This window comes from Callithrix jacchus, chromosome 7 (genome assembly GCF_049354715.1).
Source record: "Callithrix jacchus isolate 240 chromosome 7, calJac240_pri, whole genome shotgun sequence".
Lineage (NCBI taxonomy): Eukaryota > Metazoa > Chordata > Mammalia > Primates > Cebidae > Callithrix > Callithrix jacchus.
This window is the reverse complement of record NC_133508.1, coordinates 22,282,132-22,299,593: the sequence shown is the minus strand read 5'-3', so window position 1 is coordinate 22,299,593 and position 17,462 is coordinate 22,282,132. Positions and strand designations below refer to the sequence as shown.

The window sequence follows — 17,462 nt, the reverse complement described above, 5'->3', positions numbered from 1 at the left end:
TCCTCCAGTGAAGAAAGATATTCAATTTCTGGAAATTTTAGGCTTAAAAAATGACCTGTTTGCATAGTAAAAGTAGTGTCTTTTTTTTTTTTTTTTGAGACAGGGTCTTACTCTGACATCCAGGCTGGAGTGCAGTGGTATGATCTTGGCTAAGTGCAACCTCCTCCTCCCAGCTTCAAGTGATTCTCCTGCCACAGCCTCCTGAGTAGCTGGGATCACAGATGCCCACCACCATGCCCGGCAACTTTTTGTATTTTTAGTAAAAAGGGGGTTTCACCCTGTTGAACAGGCTGGTCTTAAGCTCTTGACCTCAGGTGATCCACCCATCTTGGCCTCCCAAAGTGCTAGGATTACAGGCGCGAGCCACTGCTCCTGGCCTTGAAAGTAGTATCGTTTAAGAGGCAGCCTCATATAACAGAACTGCCATTGAGCTAGAAGCAGTCCAGGGATGTGAGTTCTCATCCCGATGCTGCTGCTGAGCAGATGGGTGTTTTGTAGCAATCCATTTAATCTCTCTGGGCCTCAGTTTCCTTGTTAATTACATTAATGGAATGGACAGATCGCTGAGCATCTTTCAGGCCTAAGATCCAGTGAACGCTGTTCATTCACATGGAGCTTACATGGAAGTTTCACTCAGCCTACAGTAGATACATGGAAAGTAAGATTTTTGCTTTTATGTTTTGAAACAGGTGACAACCAAAGCGAAGCAACTGAAGGATTCAGTGACCTGCTCCCCAGGTGAGTTCACACTTCCTCTATTTCTTTAGTCTAAAGTGGTTTCTTCTAAATTAATCCCTTTTTATAATAACTTCTTTAAATGCAAGCATCTGGAAGTTTTGCCTAATGAACTCTGAATCTGGTCGTATCTCTAAAAGGGGTTGAAATACAGGCACCAGCAAGCCAGTCCAGCCCTGCACATACTGGTGCAGAGAAGAGATATTTAATTAATAAGTTTAAAGAAGTGTACAGAACTTCTTCTCTAGTATTTGTAGGGACAGGCAACATAGGAAAAAGCCCTGTGTTCTGCACTCCATGCAAATGCTCTGTGCACACAGTTTGCCCACACTGTCCAACCCCTTCACCACTGCACTTGCAGAGCTACCCTTTGGGATAGATGACAAACAGCTTTCCTGAGCATTTGTCTTTCTTAAAATCGATTTCCTCCAAGATTAACTGGAATTTTGTTAGAGTCTCAATATTCTTTGTTCAGGAAGTAAGAAAATGCCTCAGAAACTTTCCAACCAAACTCAAATACAGGTCCCAGGGAGAGTAATGCAGATGAAGAAGCCATCAATTAGCAAACCCAGAGATCTCAAAAAGTCATCCCAGCCGGGCGTGGTGGCACAAGTATAGTTTCAACTCCTCTAGGGGCTGAAGTGGGAGGATCACTTCAGCCCAGGAGTTCAAAACCAGACTGGGCAACATGATGAAGCCCCTCTTTCTGAAAAATAAATATAAAAATATAATAATTTTTTAAAAAGAATTCAACTTGGAGTTCTCCAGGCTTTGGCAAAGAGGATATTTCCAGATTTCTTTTTCTGCCAATGAAGTTATTTCTGTGGGCATGGAGACAGGGACAGGGCAATGGGATGTTATATGACAGAAGCCTACTTCAAGACATTCTCCAAAATCATACCACTGAAAAGACAGTGCAGTTCAGAGTAATTAACTGACATAGATCTTCCGGAATCTTTGGTGGAGGGGTCACAAGTATGAAGACATTAGGAAATGTGGAGTTGAGCTTTTAAGCACATCTCTGAGGTGACACTTGTGGCTTAGAGAAGGCATCAGAAGCAGCTTCCAACAAAGAGCAGATCCAGCATCAGGACAGAGAGGAAAAGAAGCAAATCTGATGCGATATTTGGCCACATCCAAACATCCTGTGACTCTCTCTAAAAGCACCATAAGGTCTTTGTCACAAATATATATTCATTAAACTCTGTGTTTTACTTTGTTTTTTTAATAGCCTTTAAGAAACCAAAGAATTTTGAAATAAAAGTGTTTCTTCTGATTATGTTCACAAATTAATGAAGAATCCCTAAGCAGTGTGATCCATTAAAGCAGCAAAGCTGTGCTTCTGAAATATTATGAGAAATTGTAAAATTTTTTCCTAAGATTGTGGATGCATTTCAAAGACTTTGAGTGGGTTTGGAAAACACAACTGGCTTAATGGGCTAGCACAAGGGAAAATGACTTTCTACAGATAAGAACACAGCCAGATGCAGGTATTCGGCTGTTTTGTTTATTTGTTTGTTTGTTTTGAGACGGAGTTTCGCTCTTGTTACCCAGGCTGGAGTGCAATGGCGCCATCTCGGCTCACCGCAACCTCCGCCTCCTGGCTTCAGGCAATTCTCCTGCCTCAGCCTCCTGAGTAGCTGGGATTACAGGCACACGCCACCATGCCCAGCTAATTTTTTGTATTTTTAGTAGAGACGGGGTTTCACCATGTTGACCAGGATGGTCTCGATCTCTTGACCTCGTGATCCACCCACCTCGGCCTCCCAAAGTGCTGGGATTACAGGCTTGAGCCACTGTGCCCGGCCTTTGGCTGTTTCTTATGAGAGTTGCTTTAGTGATCATGGAAAGAAATGTTCACTAATAGAAACTCAAAAAATATATAGATAAAAGGAAGAAAATAACAATCACATGTACCCAACGTGGCCAGCAGGACACTACATGTGTATCTTTATAGGTCATCTTTTCCAACTGTGATGGCCATTCAAAGTCAGGTGCCAAAATAAACCGAATTCCTAGCCAGGCCTTTGAGTATTTACTCAGTATTAAGCAATTTTTAAATCTCATTGTTTTTAATGTTAATATTTTCATGAGAATGTTTCATTTCACATAATAATGTTTTTAGATTTTTTATCCTTAATTTGATTTTTTACATATGTGTTTTATAATATGGAGTGGTAGATATAATTGAATAAGTAAATATGCATATATTAGAGTCAAATAAAATGTTTTATTGATGAGGTACATAATCAAAAAATATGGAGGAGATAATGATTATGAAATGCTGTTTGTTTGCAGTAGCAAAAGACTGGGACCTGGAACTATTTAAATAAGTCACGACATATCCATTCAGTGGATTATTTCACAGCCGCTAAATCAGTGTGAATCTGCATGAACTAATAAGAATGACCTCCAAGGAGGTTGTTGCTGTTATTAACATGAGAAAGGAGGAGGCAAATGCAGCTACATAGGGTATGCAAGACTCATTTCTATTTCTAGATGTTCACACACTCACACCCAAACTCATTTTGCCTCTTAGAAAATGACCAGGAACCCAGACTAAGCCATTTTTTTTTTCATTGTATTCCTTTTTGTAGTTTTTACATTTTTTTAAATCGTGTAGGATTTTTTTTTTTTTTTTTTTTTTTTGAGACAGAGTCTCACTATGTAGCCCAGGTTGGAGCACAGTGCTTGCCTCCCAGGTTAAAGCGATTCTCCAGCCTCAGCCTCCCAAGTAGCTGTGATTACAGGTGTCTGCCATCATACCTGATTAATTTTTGTAGTTTTGTAGGACAGGGTTTCACCTTGTTGGCCAGGCTGTTCTTGAACTCCTGACCTTGGGTGATCTCCCTGCCTTGGCCTCCCAGTGTGCTGGGATTACAGGTGTGAGCTACCATGTCCAGCTGTATCTTTGTTTTTTCTTTTTTGAGACAGAGTCTCACTGTCACTTAGGCTGGAGTGCAGTGTCACGATCTTAGCTCTCTGTAACCTCTGCCTCCCAGGTTCAAGCAATTCTCTGCCTCAGCCTCCCGAGTATCTGGGATTACAGGCACGTGCTACCATGCCTGGCTAATTTTTTTTGTATTTTTAGTAGAGACAGGGTTTCACCATCTTGGCCAGGCTAGTCTTGAACTCCTGACTTCGTGATCTACCTGCCTCCACCTCCCAAAGTGCCACCATGCCTGGCCTTGTATCTCAGCTCACATCAACTTCCACCTCCCAGATTCAAGCGATTCTCCTGCCTCAGCCTTCCAAGTAGCTGGGATTACAGGCTCCTGCCACACGCCCGGCTACTTTTTGTATTTTTAGTAGAGAAGGGGTTGCTCCATGTTGGAGGCTGGTCTCAAACTCCTGATCTCAGGTGAGCCGCCCCCTTCAGCCTCTCAAAGTGCTGGGATTACAGGCGTGAGCCACCCCACCTGGCCAATTTTGGTTTTTATTAAATAAAAGCTAGTATAAAAAAGAGGAAACATTACTGTAAAAAATGAAATAAAATATTGACTCCTTTTTTGTGTGTTTTGTTTTGTTTTGAGACAGAGCAAGACTCTGTTGCCAAGGCTGGAGTGCAATGGCACAATCTTAGCTAACTGCAGCCTCTGCCTCCTGGGTTCAAGCAATTTTCATGTCTCAGCCACCCAAGCAGCTGGGATTACAGGCATTCACCACCACACCTGGCTAATTTTTTGTATTTTTAGTAAAGACTGGGTTTTGCCATGTTGCCCAAGCTGGTCTCAAACTCCTAACTTCAAGTGATCCACCAGCCACAGCCTCCCAAAGTCCTGGAATTACAGGCATGAGTCACTGCACCCAGCTTAAAATATTGCCATTTTGCAGCTAAATTTTCATGTACATTTATAATTATTTCCATAGGAGAACCGCCTCTAAGTAAAATTATAGCATCACAAGTAAATACATTTTGAAGGTTCACCTCCATTTGACAAATTATTCTTTAAAAAGGCTAGACCTGTGCCATCTAATATGGTAGCCACTTACCACATATAGCTATTTATGTTAAAGTTTAAACTAGTTAAAATTAAGTAAGCTTAAAAACTTTATTCCGCACTGCTCTACCAAGTGGTTTATGTACTAGTATCACAGCATGTTTCACTGGACAGCTCTGGCCTGGGCCAGTTTCTGCTCCCACTACCCGTGTCCAAATGTATCCATTTTCCTACATCTTTGCCAGCACTGCACATTGTCATACTCTCTAATCATTGCCAATTTAATAGTTGAAAAGTGGTGATTTATTGTTTCAGTTCTCTAATACTCATCAGCTATTGTTGTAGTTCTTCTTTTGTGAGCTGTGTTCTTTGTCCTTATAATGAGTTGTAACTCCTACTGTATTGAGGATAGCAATGCTCTGTCATCTATTCTGTCCTATTACAAGGTTTAAAACTTTTATTATTAATTATTATTACCTTTAGAGACAAGATCTCACTCTGTTGCCCAGGCTGGAACGCAGAGGCTTGATCATAGCTTTCTGCAGCCTCAAACTCCTGGGCTGAAGCAGTCCTCTGTCCTTAGCCTTCCAAGTATCTAGGACTACGGGTGTATACCACCATGTCCAGTTAATAAACTTTTTAATAAAATTTTTATTTTCCATGTTTAAAAATTCTTACTCTAGTAATTTACTACAGTATAATTTACTCATACACTTGCCTTCCAGGGGCAGCACAGTATAAGGCTTGACCAGTTGATTTTTGTTTTGCCAGTAGAGCCAGTGAATCCTTCCTTTTTTTCTTTTTTCTGAGATAGAGTTTCACTCTTATTGCCCAGGCTGGAGTGCAATGGCCCAATCTTGGCTCACTGAAACCTCCGCCTCCCGGGTTCAAGCAATTCTCCTGTCTCAGCCTCCTGAATAGCTGGAATTACAGGTGTCTGCCACCATGCCCAGCTAATTTTTGTACTTTTAGTAGAGACAGGGTTTCATCATGTCCACCAGGCTGATCTCAAACTTCTGACCTCAGGTGATCCCCCACCTCGGCCTCCCAAAGTGCTGGCATTACAGGTGTGAGCCACTGCGCATGGCCAAATCCTTCCTTGTACTGAATAGCAGGTTACTCCTTCTCAAAGAGATGTTTGCGTTCTTGTTCACAATCAGATTCTTTATATACCCATTATTCCTCAGAGTAGAGAAAGGGAAAAAGAGTTGGACTCAGAAGTGGGTTCCGATCCCACTTTAGTGCTTTCTGAGCCTTCTTTTCCTAATCTGTAACATTAGGGTAAGGATCTCTATCTTTCTAGAATAGTGTGGAAATGAAATTAAACCATGCATGGAAAATGCCTAGTGCACTGCCTGCTGTGTGCCCGGCAGCTTCTATTCTCACCATCTCCTAAATTCACCTTGCCCTTCACCTCTGTGTGGCACGCCCCTCTTTCCTAGGAATGGTTAGACTTTCCGAACTCAAATCGACAGTTCAGAATTCCAGGCCCATCAAAACGGCCACCACCTTGCCTGATAACATCATCACCCAGCGAGAGGACACAGAGGGGGTGGCAGCAGAGGAGGAGCAGGAGGGGGACTCCAGGGAGCAGGAGATGGGGGTAACTGAGGCCCGGCCTCGGAGGCGTAAGCCAGCCAGGCTGCTGGAGGCCACTGCGAAGCTGGAGCCAGAGGAGAAGACCAGAGGAAAGCGGCAGAAGGACTTTGACGCAGGAGAACAAAATGAGTCCAGCGACGAGGAGAGCCAGAAAAAAGAGAGAGCTCGGGCTGCAGAGGAGCCATGGACTCAGAATCAACAGAAACTTCTGGAACTGGCATTGCAGCAGTATCCAAAGGGGTCCTCTGATCGTTGGGACAAAATAGCCAGATGTGTCCCATCCAAGAGCAAGGTGAGTGACAGGCAAGGAGGCCTCCACATGGGTGTTAGAATTCCACCGGAGGGGCTGCAGCTTGTCTGCCTGTGGCTTTTTCCCTCTTATTCCTATCTACTGACACCTGTCCCGTAATCCTTATTTCCCAATTATCCTCCAGTATATTTCTCCCTAGAGCATGTGAATCTGTGCACTCAGGTGGTTTATGTGTACAATTGAGCTCAAGATTCTAAGTTTCATCATCACGCAGGTGGTTATAGAAACTTCACCCACAGCACTTGCCTACCTTCTTGAGAACTCGTCCACTCAGGCTGGGCTTAGCTGGCGCCACCTCACTGTGAAATGTGTCAGTTGGAGAGGGTCAGGATGGGAAGCTCCCTGAACCAGGCTGAGGGTTTATAAATCACAAGGCACACTGGCTGTGCAGCAAATCTTTGACCATAAGGATAGCTGGTGTAGATGGTATTGCTGTGATCAAATTTGATTCTGTCATGTAAATAACTCTGGACTCAGTGGGTGCAAATGGTGGCTGCGCAGAGGCCCCGAGGCCATATCCATGTGTGGTCTGTGCCAGGCAACAGCTAGGGTTGGGCTTATCTTCTGCGGAGTGGCTGTTTGTGGTTGGCCTTTTTCCCTGCTTGTAGCTCTTTGTGTCTGCTCAGATATATCTGAGATGGTGCTCAGATTAAAAACTCAGATGGGAGGAGAGGGTCGGAGTGCCCTGTGGAGAGTTCACCCACCCGGCTTGGGGGCCTCTTTTCTGTGAGGCGCTGCAGAACTCCAGAGTGTGTGGAGGCTTCTTTCCCTATAGGTAGACTGTTAGTCAAGGCATCAGGAACACTGAGAATCAAAAGCCCGGATCTCTTCCACCTTCTGTGCCTCCCTCAGTCGCCTCTGGGCACATTGATGCTCATTTATATTCATATTTTTTTAATTGAAATTCTATGTTGGAAAATCTAGCTCGTGGCCATGCATGTCCCTGAGTGTACAGGTCTAGTCATCTCCACCTACTTTAAAATGAAAGTTGAGAGTTCTGAGGAGAAAAATAAACCATTGGCAGTTGATCTATTTGGGAAGCGCAGATTCTTCTACCCTCTCCAGCTTGTTTGCCAGAAGTAACTATTTTTCCCGAGTCTCTCTAGCATCTGTCGGGACACAGGCATCTCCCTGTGTGATGAGTCCACACTGGCTTATAAATGAAGGGGCTGGGAGCTTGGATTCCTAAGGATGGAACCCCAGAAGCTCATGCCTGGGGCATGGAAACCTTCCTGTTTTCAACCAACAATGAGCAGGGCTTCCTCAGCCTCCAGGTGTTCCCCTGAATCCTTGACTTCAGAGCCAGCCAGGGCTGAGATGTCTGCTGGTCCCTGAGCCTGGGCCTGGCTGCATGGGCTCAGCTCAGAGCTCCCAGCTTGCTGTCCTTCTCAGGTTAAGTGCTGAGTCTGGCCACATCTGGTCTTGGCACTATGTGATTAGGGACAGCATGGCTACTAAGGAAAGACTGATACCTTTAAAGACCTTAGGCAAGTAATCTTTGGCGATGCAGAAAAGAACTCTTAGAAGAGACTCTGATAAAACCACTAAGCTAAAATTCTAGAAGAAAAAACATCCTTCCCTGTCCTAGGCAGCTGATAAAGTCACTTTGCACTGGACCCCAAATCATCAAAAGCTACAGAACAACAGGGCCAGTATTTTTGGAACAGAAACAGAATAGATTCTGTTAAGTTCCTTTTGATCAACATGAGAATAATGAGGCCTCTCCCTACCATCACCCCACCTCTGTTTTGGTCTTGAGCCTTATGGGCAGCTGAGGTCTGAGGTGGGGGGCTCTACAACCTGTAGGGTGGGATGGAGGTGGGGCTGGGAGGAGCAGGGAGGAGGGTTCCAGCCACGTCGTGCCAGTGTCCTAGGGGCTGGCCCCCACGGGAAAGGTCTCAGCAGCCCCTAGGGAAAGCCAGACCCACAGAAGAAGACTGTTGTGGCTGCCTAGCTGGCCCCAGGGTGTTTGATTTCTCTAAAGTAGCATGTTGTGATGAAAGAGTGAGATGTTGACATGAGAGTTAGCAAGCTGAAAGTCCCGGTCATGATGCTGGTACCAGCCCCTCACCCCGTGTTGAGCACCTTCCCCTCTGGCTGCGCTTGCAGGAGCCCCTCTCACACTGCCCAGCCAGGTCTGCCCTGTGAGCGGCTGGACTCCAGAACATCCCCAGAGTTCTGGGCAGAGAGGCTGGATGCAAGGTTCTTCATGAGCAGAAGCCAGCAGATCAGCCACACGGGGACCACACTGACTTGTGCAAGTGACTGTCTCACCTCTCTTTTTTTTCTTCCTACAGGAAGACTGTATCGCTAGGTACAAGTTGCTGGTTGAACTGGTCCAAAAGAAAAAACAAGCTAAAAGCTGAATATTCTGGGAGATGATGTTCACCTTAATTTTCTAAAATGAATATCTTAAAAATCTTATGCAGAAATTTGCATTTTGTACCTCTATATTTCTACGTCATGTGCCTTAGTAAAAATAAATAAATAAATAACTAAAAGATGAGTTTTGTGCTATATTGTTTAAGTAAATACTGTGCTAGGTGAAAAGGATTTGGGTATTTTGCAGATTATTTTATTTCTCATCACACAAGGTTTCCTTTCTTAGGGAATAAACAAATAGTTCTTTCTAATGATCAGGCAAAAATATATGGTTTTGAAGGAACACGTGAAAAAACTAATGTGTAAGAATTCAAACTTAATGTTTCTCCCAAACCACCACCAAAGAACACAGCAGTTCATATCTTTATTGGCAGTTGAGTAGCAAGATCAGTTGCTTGGGGAGAAAGAAAACCAAGTTGGTATCCAGCTGGCTGGCTAAGAACAACGTGAGATTATCCTAATTAGTTAAATATATCTAGGGAAAAAAAACCAGTCCAGGTGAACAAGGAGATAAGGTAATATACACTCTTAAGTCTGAGCTGCTAGATAGAAATGTGTCCCCACCTGATAGAATTTCCAGAGAACATACAGGACAGTTTTCAGGAAATGATGAAATTGGGTCCTTTTTTGTACCTAAGTTAAAATCACTATTTTGACTATTTTATACTAGTACTTTCTGTCGAAGTCTTTCTTGCTGTGCTTGAACTGTCACCGTCAGCTGAGTGCTCCTTTGAAGTCTTCTGTAATTTGTTCAGGGCGTGGAGATAGTGTGATGACCGCAGCTTGCCTAACCTTGAAAATCATGAAGGTAACCAGAACACGGTTAAGGGATGTGATTTGATAAAGTATCTTAAAGATGTCGTTTTCTCTAAGGACTGAAGTGAGGGTAGTGTCCTGGAGGAAAGTGTGGGTAGCGGCAGTCCCCACTCTGCAGTGCAAGCTTCTTTCCATACAGAGGACGTGGAGCCAGGTAAGTCCCCAGCCCCTTTCCTAACAGGAGGAGACAGAGGCTGTCTCAGGTCTCAGGCCAGCACCCAGCTCTGAGCAGATGTTTTAGGGAACCTCAGATGCAACTCCCTCATCCCGAAAAGAGCACATTGCAGGCTGAGTATTCCTTATCCAAAATTTCTGAGACCACAAGTTTCAGATTTTGCATATTTTTTTCTGATTTTGGATTTTTGGGTTTTTTTTTTTGAGATGAAGTTTCGCTTTTGTTACCCAGGCTGGAGTGCAATGGTGCAATCTCAGCTCACCACAACCTCCGCCTCCTGGGTTCAGGCAATTCTCCTGCCTCAGCCTCCTGAGTAGCTGGGATTACAGGCACGCACCACCATGCCCAGCTAATTTTTTGTATTTTTAGTAGAGACGGGGTTTCACCATGTTGACCAGGATGGTCTCGATCTCTTGACCTCGTGATCCACCGCGCCCGGCCCCCTTTTGTTGTTTTTTTTTTTGAGACAGTCTCACTCTGACGCCCAGCCTGGAGTGCAGTGGCACAATCTTGGCTCACTACAACCTCCACCACCTGGGTTCAAACGATTCTCCTGCCTCAGCCTCCCCCGAGTAGCTGGACTACAGACTCGTGCCACCATACCCAACTAATTTTTTTTTTTTTGTATTTTTAGTAGAGATGGGGTTTCACCATGTTAACAAGGGTGGTCTTGATTTCCTGACCTTGTGATCCGCCCGCCTCAGCCTCCCAAAGTTTGGGATTATAGGCAAGCCACCGTGCCCAGCCTGATTTTGGATTATTTACATATACATAATAGGTTGGCTTGGGGATAGGACCCAAGTCTAAACACCACATTCTTTGTTGTTTGTTTTTGGAGACACTGTCTCACTCTGTCACCCAGGTTGGAGTGTAGTGGTGCGATCTCAGCTCACTGCAACCTCTGCCTCCCAGGTTCAAGCGATTCTCCTGCCTTGGCCTCCCAAGTAGCTGGGACTACATGCATGTGCCACAACACCTGGCTAATTTTTGTCTTTTTAGTAGAGATGAGTTTTGTCATGTTACCCAGGCTGGTCTCGAACTCTTGATCTCAAGTGATCCTCCTGCCTCAGCCTCCCTAAGTGCTGGGATTACATTTATTATGTTTGACATACACCTTATGCACACAGCCTGAAGGTAATTTTATGCAATATTTTTTATAATTTTGTGCATGAAACAAAGTTTATTTGCTGAACCCATAAGAAAGCAGAGGCATCAGGTGTGAAATTTTTCACTTGTGGCATCACATTGGCACTCCAAAAATTTGGATCTTGAGAGCATTTCAGATCTTGGATTTGAGGTTAGGGATGCTCAGCCTCTACCAGCCACCATCTCTGTGGTCTGGTTTGCACAGAACTGCCTGCGTCAGGAGGCAGCAGTTTCCATCAGCCTCAGTCAGCAGGAACAGGGTAGCGGTAGGAGACAGGCACAGTCACCTGGCCCCAGTGGTGCTCACTGTCTTCTTCCTGCAACAAGCCACAGCCAGGCCAGTCACGGAAGTCTGAGTCTTCCCCAGAACTCTGTCCTGCTGCTAGGGGGCAAGAGGTGGCCACTGTGTGGTTGCAGTGGTTACGTGTGAGTGACACATCCGCGAAGGAAGCTGGTTCCTGGAGAAGGACAGGGACAGAGGAGGATCATCCTGGCCATGTGCCAGGCTGGGGGCTGCTCTGGTGTCTGAGCCCAGCCTCAGGCCTGTCATGCAGCCCGGGACACTCTGTGAGTGTTCTGCTATTAAATCGCCCTTTTTACTTACAGCACCCTGAATTGGGTTCCTCTCACATACACCCCAAAGCCCAATTAGGAGTTTCCTGGGCTTTCTGTGGGAGAGGCCCATGGGGGTCCAGAGGTGCTTCAGGAAATGTGGTTGCTGGAACCCCTCACCTCGCTCTGTTCTCACCTTCTCCAGCCGCCTTGAGACAGTGAGGTGCTAGTGTGATTCTCCTGCCTCAGCCTCCCGAGTAGCTGGACTACAGACATGTGCCACCATGCCCGGCTTTTTTTTTTTTTTTTTTTTTTTGTATTTTTAGTAGAGACGGGGTCTCTGCCTGCCAGGAAAGGCCTGCTGTCCATGGTGTCCCTTCGTGGGGCTCTGGGGGCCAAGGAGTCAGTTGAAGTAGGATGGGGTGGGGGGGCTTTGGGGGGAGGGAAACCAGGGTCGGAGGCTGGGCAGAAGGACTCGTGCAGGCTCCCAGCTCTCAGAGCACAGCCCTGTACACAGACAGGTGAGAGCTGCCACCCTGTCATAGCGGGAGAATGTGCTGAACGGGCATGGGGGCATAGGACATACACCAGCCAGGCAGACACAGCCCCGGCACACCCCTTGTCCCCTCTTGCTCCCAGACCTTGTCCTCCCAAGCCACCCTCCCTGCCCACCAAGGAGGCCTCCCCACACCGTGCCCGCCTCCCACAAGTGGCCTGCGCTTGCTTTTCTGTTCTTGCTGCCTTGCTTATGAGAACCAACCCAAGCACTCTCTCCCTTTCCTCTTCAGCTTTCACTTTTTCTTTGAGAGAGAGTCCTGCTTTGTTGCCTAGGCTGGAGAGCAGTGGGGATCCTGACTCAAGGCAGTCTCAAACTGATGGGCTCAAGTAGTCCAACCACCTCCCTCCCAAACGCCAGGACCACAGGTGCCCATCACCACACCTGGCTAATTTTTTTCTGTTTTTTTGTAGAGATGGGTCTGGCTTTGTGGCCCAGGCTGGTTTTCCCTTTTAGAGGGAAGAAAAGGAAGTTGTCTGTGGGACATGAATACCATGTGTGCTACTTTTTCCTTGTTAAATGAGACCTGAGTAAACGTGAACCTGGAATGTCCCAGGTAGGAGAGCAAATCCTAGTCCCCCCAGGCCCAGGGCCATGGACTGCTCACTGGCTCCACACATCCTCCGTGGCCTTGGAGCCTCGCCGAGGGATCACTTCTAGGGTCTGCAGTGCGTTCTTGTGGACCTCCTCAGCTGGGCATAACTTAGTCTCCTGAGGGTGAAGCTGATATCGAAAACAGCCCAGGGCCACCCTGAGAGCGGTCACCGAGCAGAACTGAGGTGCACTGGGCCCCGGTGTGACCTCTAGGCTTCTACTTCTGGGGACTCCACAGCTCTGGCTCCTTGGCAGCCACCCCCTAGCTCCCCACCCCCATGGCCATGTCCATTTGCTTGTATTGCAGGGAGTGAGACCCAGCTGGAGGTGGGGGACACTGGATCCCCCACTGTCTGCTGAGCTGGGTGACATCAGGTGTGCTCTCCTCTGCCTCAGTTCCCCATCTGGAGAAATGGAGAATAATGGCTGCTGCTTAGGTTGTTAGGATGATAAAGTGAGATCGTCTCTATGAAGTCTTTAACCCAGTGCCTGGCTTGGCAGAAACAATGTTGTGTTATTTGTGACAGCGGCTTCCTGTCACCATCATCTCCACAATGGCCACAGCAGAACTGATGGGCCAGGGTCAGGCTCCTTCCGTCTCCTGCCCGTGGAGGTGGGAATCCCAACCTGGGGCCTGGGGGCACTTCGTTCACTCCCAGGGACCCTGCAAAGTGTTTGCAAAATCTATCTTGGATGTGTAGTTTTCTGGAGAGAGGGTCCACGTCTTTCACTGGGTGCCCCAAAAGTCTCTCACCCAAAAAGGCTCATAGCCTGTGTGGTGACGTTTCTTTTCACGTGGCCCCAGAGGGGCTCATGCAGTGCGCAGCAGAACTTGAGACTGGGCGTCAGGCAGAAAGGGGCTCGAGGTCTCAGCTTGGCGGCTGATAGCCTGGGGTGTGGGCTAGTGATCTTAGCCTCTTTCTGGGGCTCATTTCCTGTCCACAGAATGCAGGTGCTCTTATCTGAGGGTCAGTGAGCTGGTCTTGAAAGCCCTTCACACTCAGGGCCATCTTGGCCTTGCCCCCATCTGTCTGCTCCTCCCCTTGCCACTAAATGGGAACGTTTCTTCCCAGGGCTGACCCCAGCCTGGTCTCTCCTTCCTCAGGTGTGGTATATGGAAGGGGCAGAGTTTGGATGGGAAGAACCACGTCTGAATCGTCTGCATCGTAGGTGAAGACCATGGGGAAGAAGCGGGGACCAAGGCATGTAGAGGGCTGTGGTTTTGGGGGCTGCAGGGGGGACAGGAGGGGTTGGGGGAGGAGTGGAGGGAGGGAGGCCATCTGCAGCCCCACCTGGTCAGCCCCACAGAGTGCAGAGCAGCAGGGTACTCCCGGGTGTGACACCAGGTGAGATGGCTATGCCCTCATCGTCCTAGACACCTGAGTCTCTTATCCTTTAGTGGCTTAAATTCTCTCTCCCCTCTGGGGCAGAAACCTCAAAGCTGCCATTTCTTCAAACCATTTATAGAACCAGTTTTCAAAGCATCTTATTTATCCCTAAGGGGGTTCTGTCCCCACCCACAGGGGGTCAGGAACGTGCAGCCAAGCCGAGTTCTTCCTCAGGTGTACAAGAGCTTCCCATGCTCCAGTTCCTCAGGTGTGCAAGAGCTTCCCGTGCTCGGCCTTAGATTGCTTGTTAGGAAAAGTTGGGGAAGGAAAGGTTTCATCAGTGGGCAAGCTTACTCAGGTTTTCAGCAGATCATCTGATTCATCTGCAGAATCTGCTTTGGGAACTGCCTGGGAGTTTCTCTTCAATAGCTCTGCACGTGCTTGGCAAACGCCCTGAGTGGTGCAGACTGTGTAAGAACACTTCCACCGGAGTGTTCTTAAATTCCCTTCGCAGTTTTAGAATAAGACCTTAATAAGCTTTCCACTGTCCATGTTTTCAGATACTTTAAAAATGCCTCTTGCTGCGGGGCTTCTTGTTATCTGCCAGTCACATTCCCGCAAACTCCTCTCCAAGTAGGGAACTAAAGCTCTATCAAGTAGTTCATCTCAACTTCATTTTCTAGAGTATTTGTCGTCTGTTTTGGCACTTAGGCTTTTTCCTCCAGTTGAAATGGCATGGTCTAAATCATGTTCTGTGCATCCAGGGAGGCCATGTGATCCCTGGGGCCCAGGACACCCACCCTGGGCGCTACATTATGCAGCCTCCTATCTGTGGGGCATCATTGCTAACAGGTGGCCAGTCCCAAATGCCTGCAGATTTTCAGAGGGGTGCTGAACTCCCCGGAGAGGAAGGACAGCTCTGTCTTGCTTTGATTTAGAAAGCCCCAGGGTATAAGCGAGTCCTGGTTCTGTCCCAGCCCTCGTGAAGACCCACCTCCCTCAGATGGCTGAGCTGCAGAGACACCTGAGTTAGGGCCCAGCCTGGCAGGATTTCCTGCAACCACGTGCCACTGGCACCTGTGCTGCAGGCCTCCCGCCCCCAGCCACGGACCAGCACCTGGGCTCAGGCCTTTAAGACCGGGAGTTGGCTCTAGAGGCTGCAGGGAGCCTCTAGACTTTGGCGTGAGGTCCGCATGACTGCAACTGGACAAGGTTAGTCATTTGGTTAAAAACGTATTTTGGTCTTTCCTAAAACAAATCTGACTTCCAAATATTGGGCTGAAATATGAATGGTGTTTTTCTCGGGTCTGAGGATCGCCTTTGTAACCTTACTCAGGAGTTTGAGGTGTGGGGCGGGACCCAGGCTAGGTCGCTTGTGGTGTGGGCCTCTCGTCCTCACAGCCTTGTCAGAAACAGCCCCAAACCAAGAGTGTCCCCCTGTCAGTATCTCCTGGGTTATTACATGAGTTTACCGCGATAAACCTTATCTATGGGTCATAGTTTGCCATTTACAAAAGGAAATTGACAGATTGTGGGGGCAACGGTAGGGTGGCTGTAGGATTTACTATAGCCTAAGTCCTAAGGGAAATTGAGCCATCTCGGTCACATCTGCTTTTGTTGTTACTCAGAAAGAAATATCTTGTAAAATATCAGGTGTCTCGTTGCTTGTATTGTCATTTCGGTTCCAATGTTGGTTTCACTGTTAGATCACTGCACTTAAACAGTAGATATCTTGACATATTTGACCTCAGCTGTTTTCCTTTTTTTTTTTTTTGAGACAGAGTCTGGCTCTGTTGCCAGGCTAGAGTGCTATGGCGCAATCTCGGCTCATTGCAACCTCCGCCTCCCAGGTTCAAGCAATTCTCCTGTCTCAGCCTCTGGAGTAGCTGGGACTACAGGTGCACACCACCATGCCCAGCTAATTTTTGTATTTTAGTAGAGACGGGGGTTTCACCACGTTGACCAGGATGGTCTTGATCTCTTGACATCCACCTCGGCTTCACAAAGTGCTGGGATTACAGGTGTGAGCCACCACGCCTGGCCTAGTTTTCCCTTTTTAAGAGGCGTGGCTTAAAAAATCACTATTGGAAATTTGCTCTTTGGCTACAATTATATCTGTCCTGTTTTGTTAGAATGTAGAACTTAAAAACTGGATGTGGGCCAGGTGCACTGGCTCACACCTGTAATCCTAGAACTTTGGAAGGCTGAGGTGGGATTATTAGAGAGTAGCCTGGGCAACATGAGACCCTGTCTCTACAAAAAAAAAATTTTTTTAATTAGCCAGATGTGGTGGCTGATGCCTGTAGTCCCAGCTACTTGGGAGACTGGGGTGGGAGGATTGCTTGAACCCAGGAGATTGAGGTTGCAACTGAGCTGTGTTCACACAACCACACTCTAGCCTGGATGACAGAGCTAGACCCTGTCTTGGGAGAAAAAAAAATTTGGGTCTTGGGTAGAGAATCCCCCGCATGAAGGCGCTGATGTCCAGGCGATTCTGCTGGTCAGCTGGGAAAAACCACTGCATGAGGCCAAGAGTTTGCAAGAAAAAAAATGGGACCCTGTTTTGTTCAACAATTCCAACGTATGTGGGCAGCTCAGCTGCAGAGAACACCTGACCCTGCCTGCTGCAGAGGAGACCTGGGGAACCATCAAGGTGGCAGTGCTGCCAAGACAGAATTCCCTAATTCATCCGTCTGCTTGTTACGGGAGCCAAGTGAGAAATTCCAGATGCATCCATCAGAGTTTGAAGGAAAACAAATAAACCTGATCACAAAATTTCATGCTTTAATTTTAAGCTTTGGAAGGTGCTACCAAAATTGAGATGCTGTGGAACTTACTGCTGCAAATCAGGAGGTAATTTTTTTTTTCATTGGTTGCAATAGACTTTGTGAGACCCCAGCCTGGAAGAAGATGGGATCAGGAGGTGGGCCCTTTGGAGGTGATTAGGTCAGGAGAGTGGAGTCCCCAGGAAGGGAAGGCCAGGGGGTTGCCCCTTCCATGTGAGGACACAATGGGAAGTCATCCTTCTGCCTCTGGAACAGAGCCTCACTGACCAGGAGAAATACATTTGTTGTATATAAGCCATACAGACTATAGCATTAAAAAAAAAAAAAAAAAAAAAGATTTCTTGGAGACAGGGTCTTGGTCTTACCCAGGCTGGGGTGCAGTGGAGTGATCATAGCAGCAGCCTTGAACTCTTGACCTCAAGTGAGCCTCCCTCCTAAGCCTCTCAAAGTGCTGAGATTACAGACATGCACCTCCATACCCAGCCAGATTATGGCACTTTATTAAAGCAAGCTGAACCGACTGACTGATTTGCTACAACCTC

At 47.0% G+C, this 17,462-nt stretch overlaps 1 protein-coding gene across 1 annotated transcript in view; it reads left to right on the top strand.

Annotated features, from left to right (window-relative positions):
• DNAJC1 (DnaJ heat shock protein family (Hsp40) member C1) overlaps nt 1-9,086 on the top strand; it is a 238,681-nt gene extending 229,595 nt beyond the window's left edge. Inside the window, exons 10-12 of the mRNA XM_002750091.5 lie at nt 690-738; nt 6,119-6,567; nt 8,883-9,086. Coding sequence (XP_002750137.1) covers nt 690-738; nt 6,119-6,567; nt 8,883-8,951 — 567 coding nt within the window. The 3' untranslated portion in view covers nt 8,952-9,086. The remainder of the gene's footprint in view (nt 1-689; nt 739-6,118; nt 6,568-8,882) is intronic.
• The last annotated feature ends 8,376 nt before the right edge of the window (nt 9,087-17,462 follow it).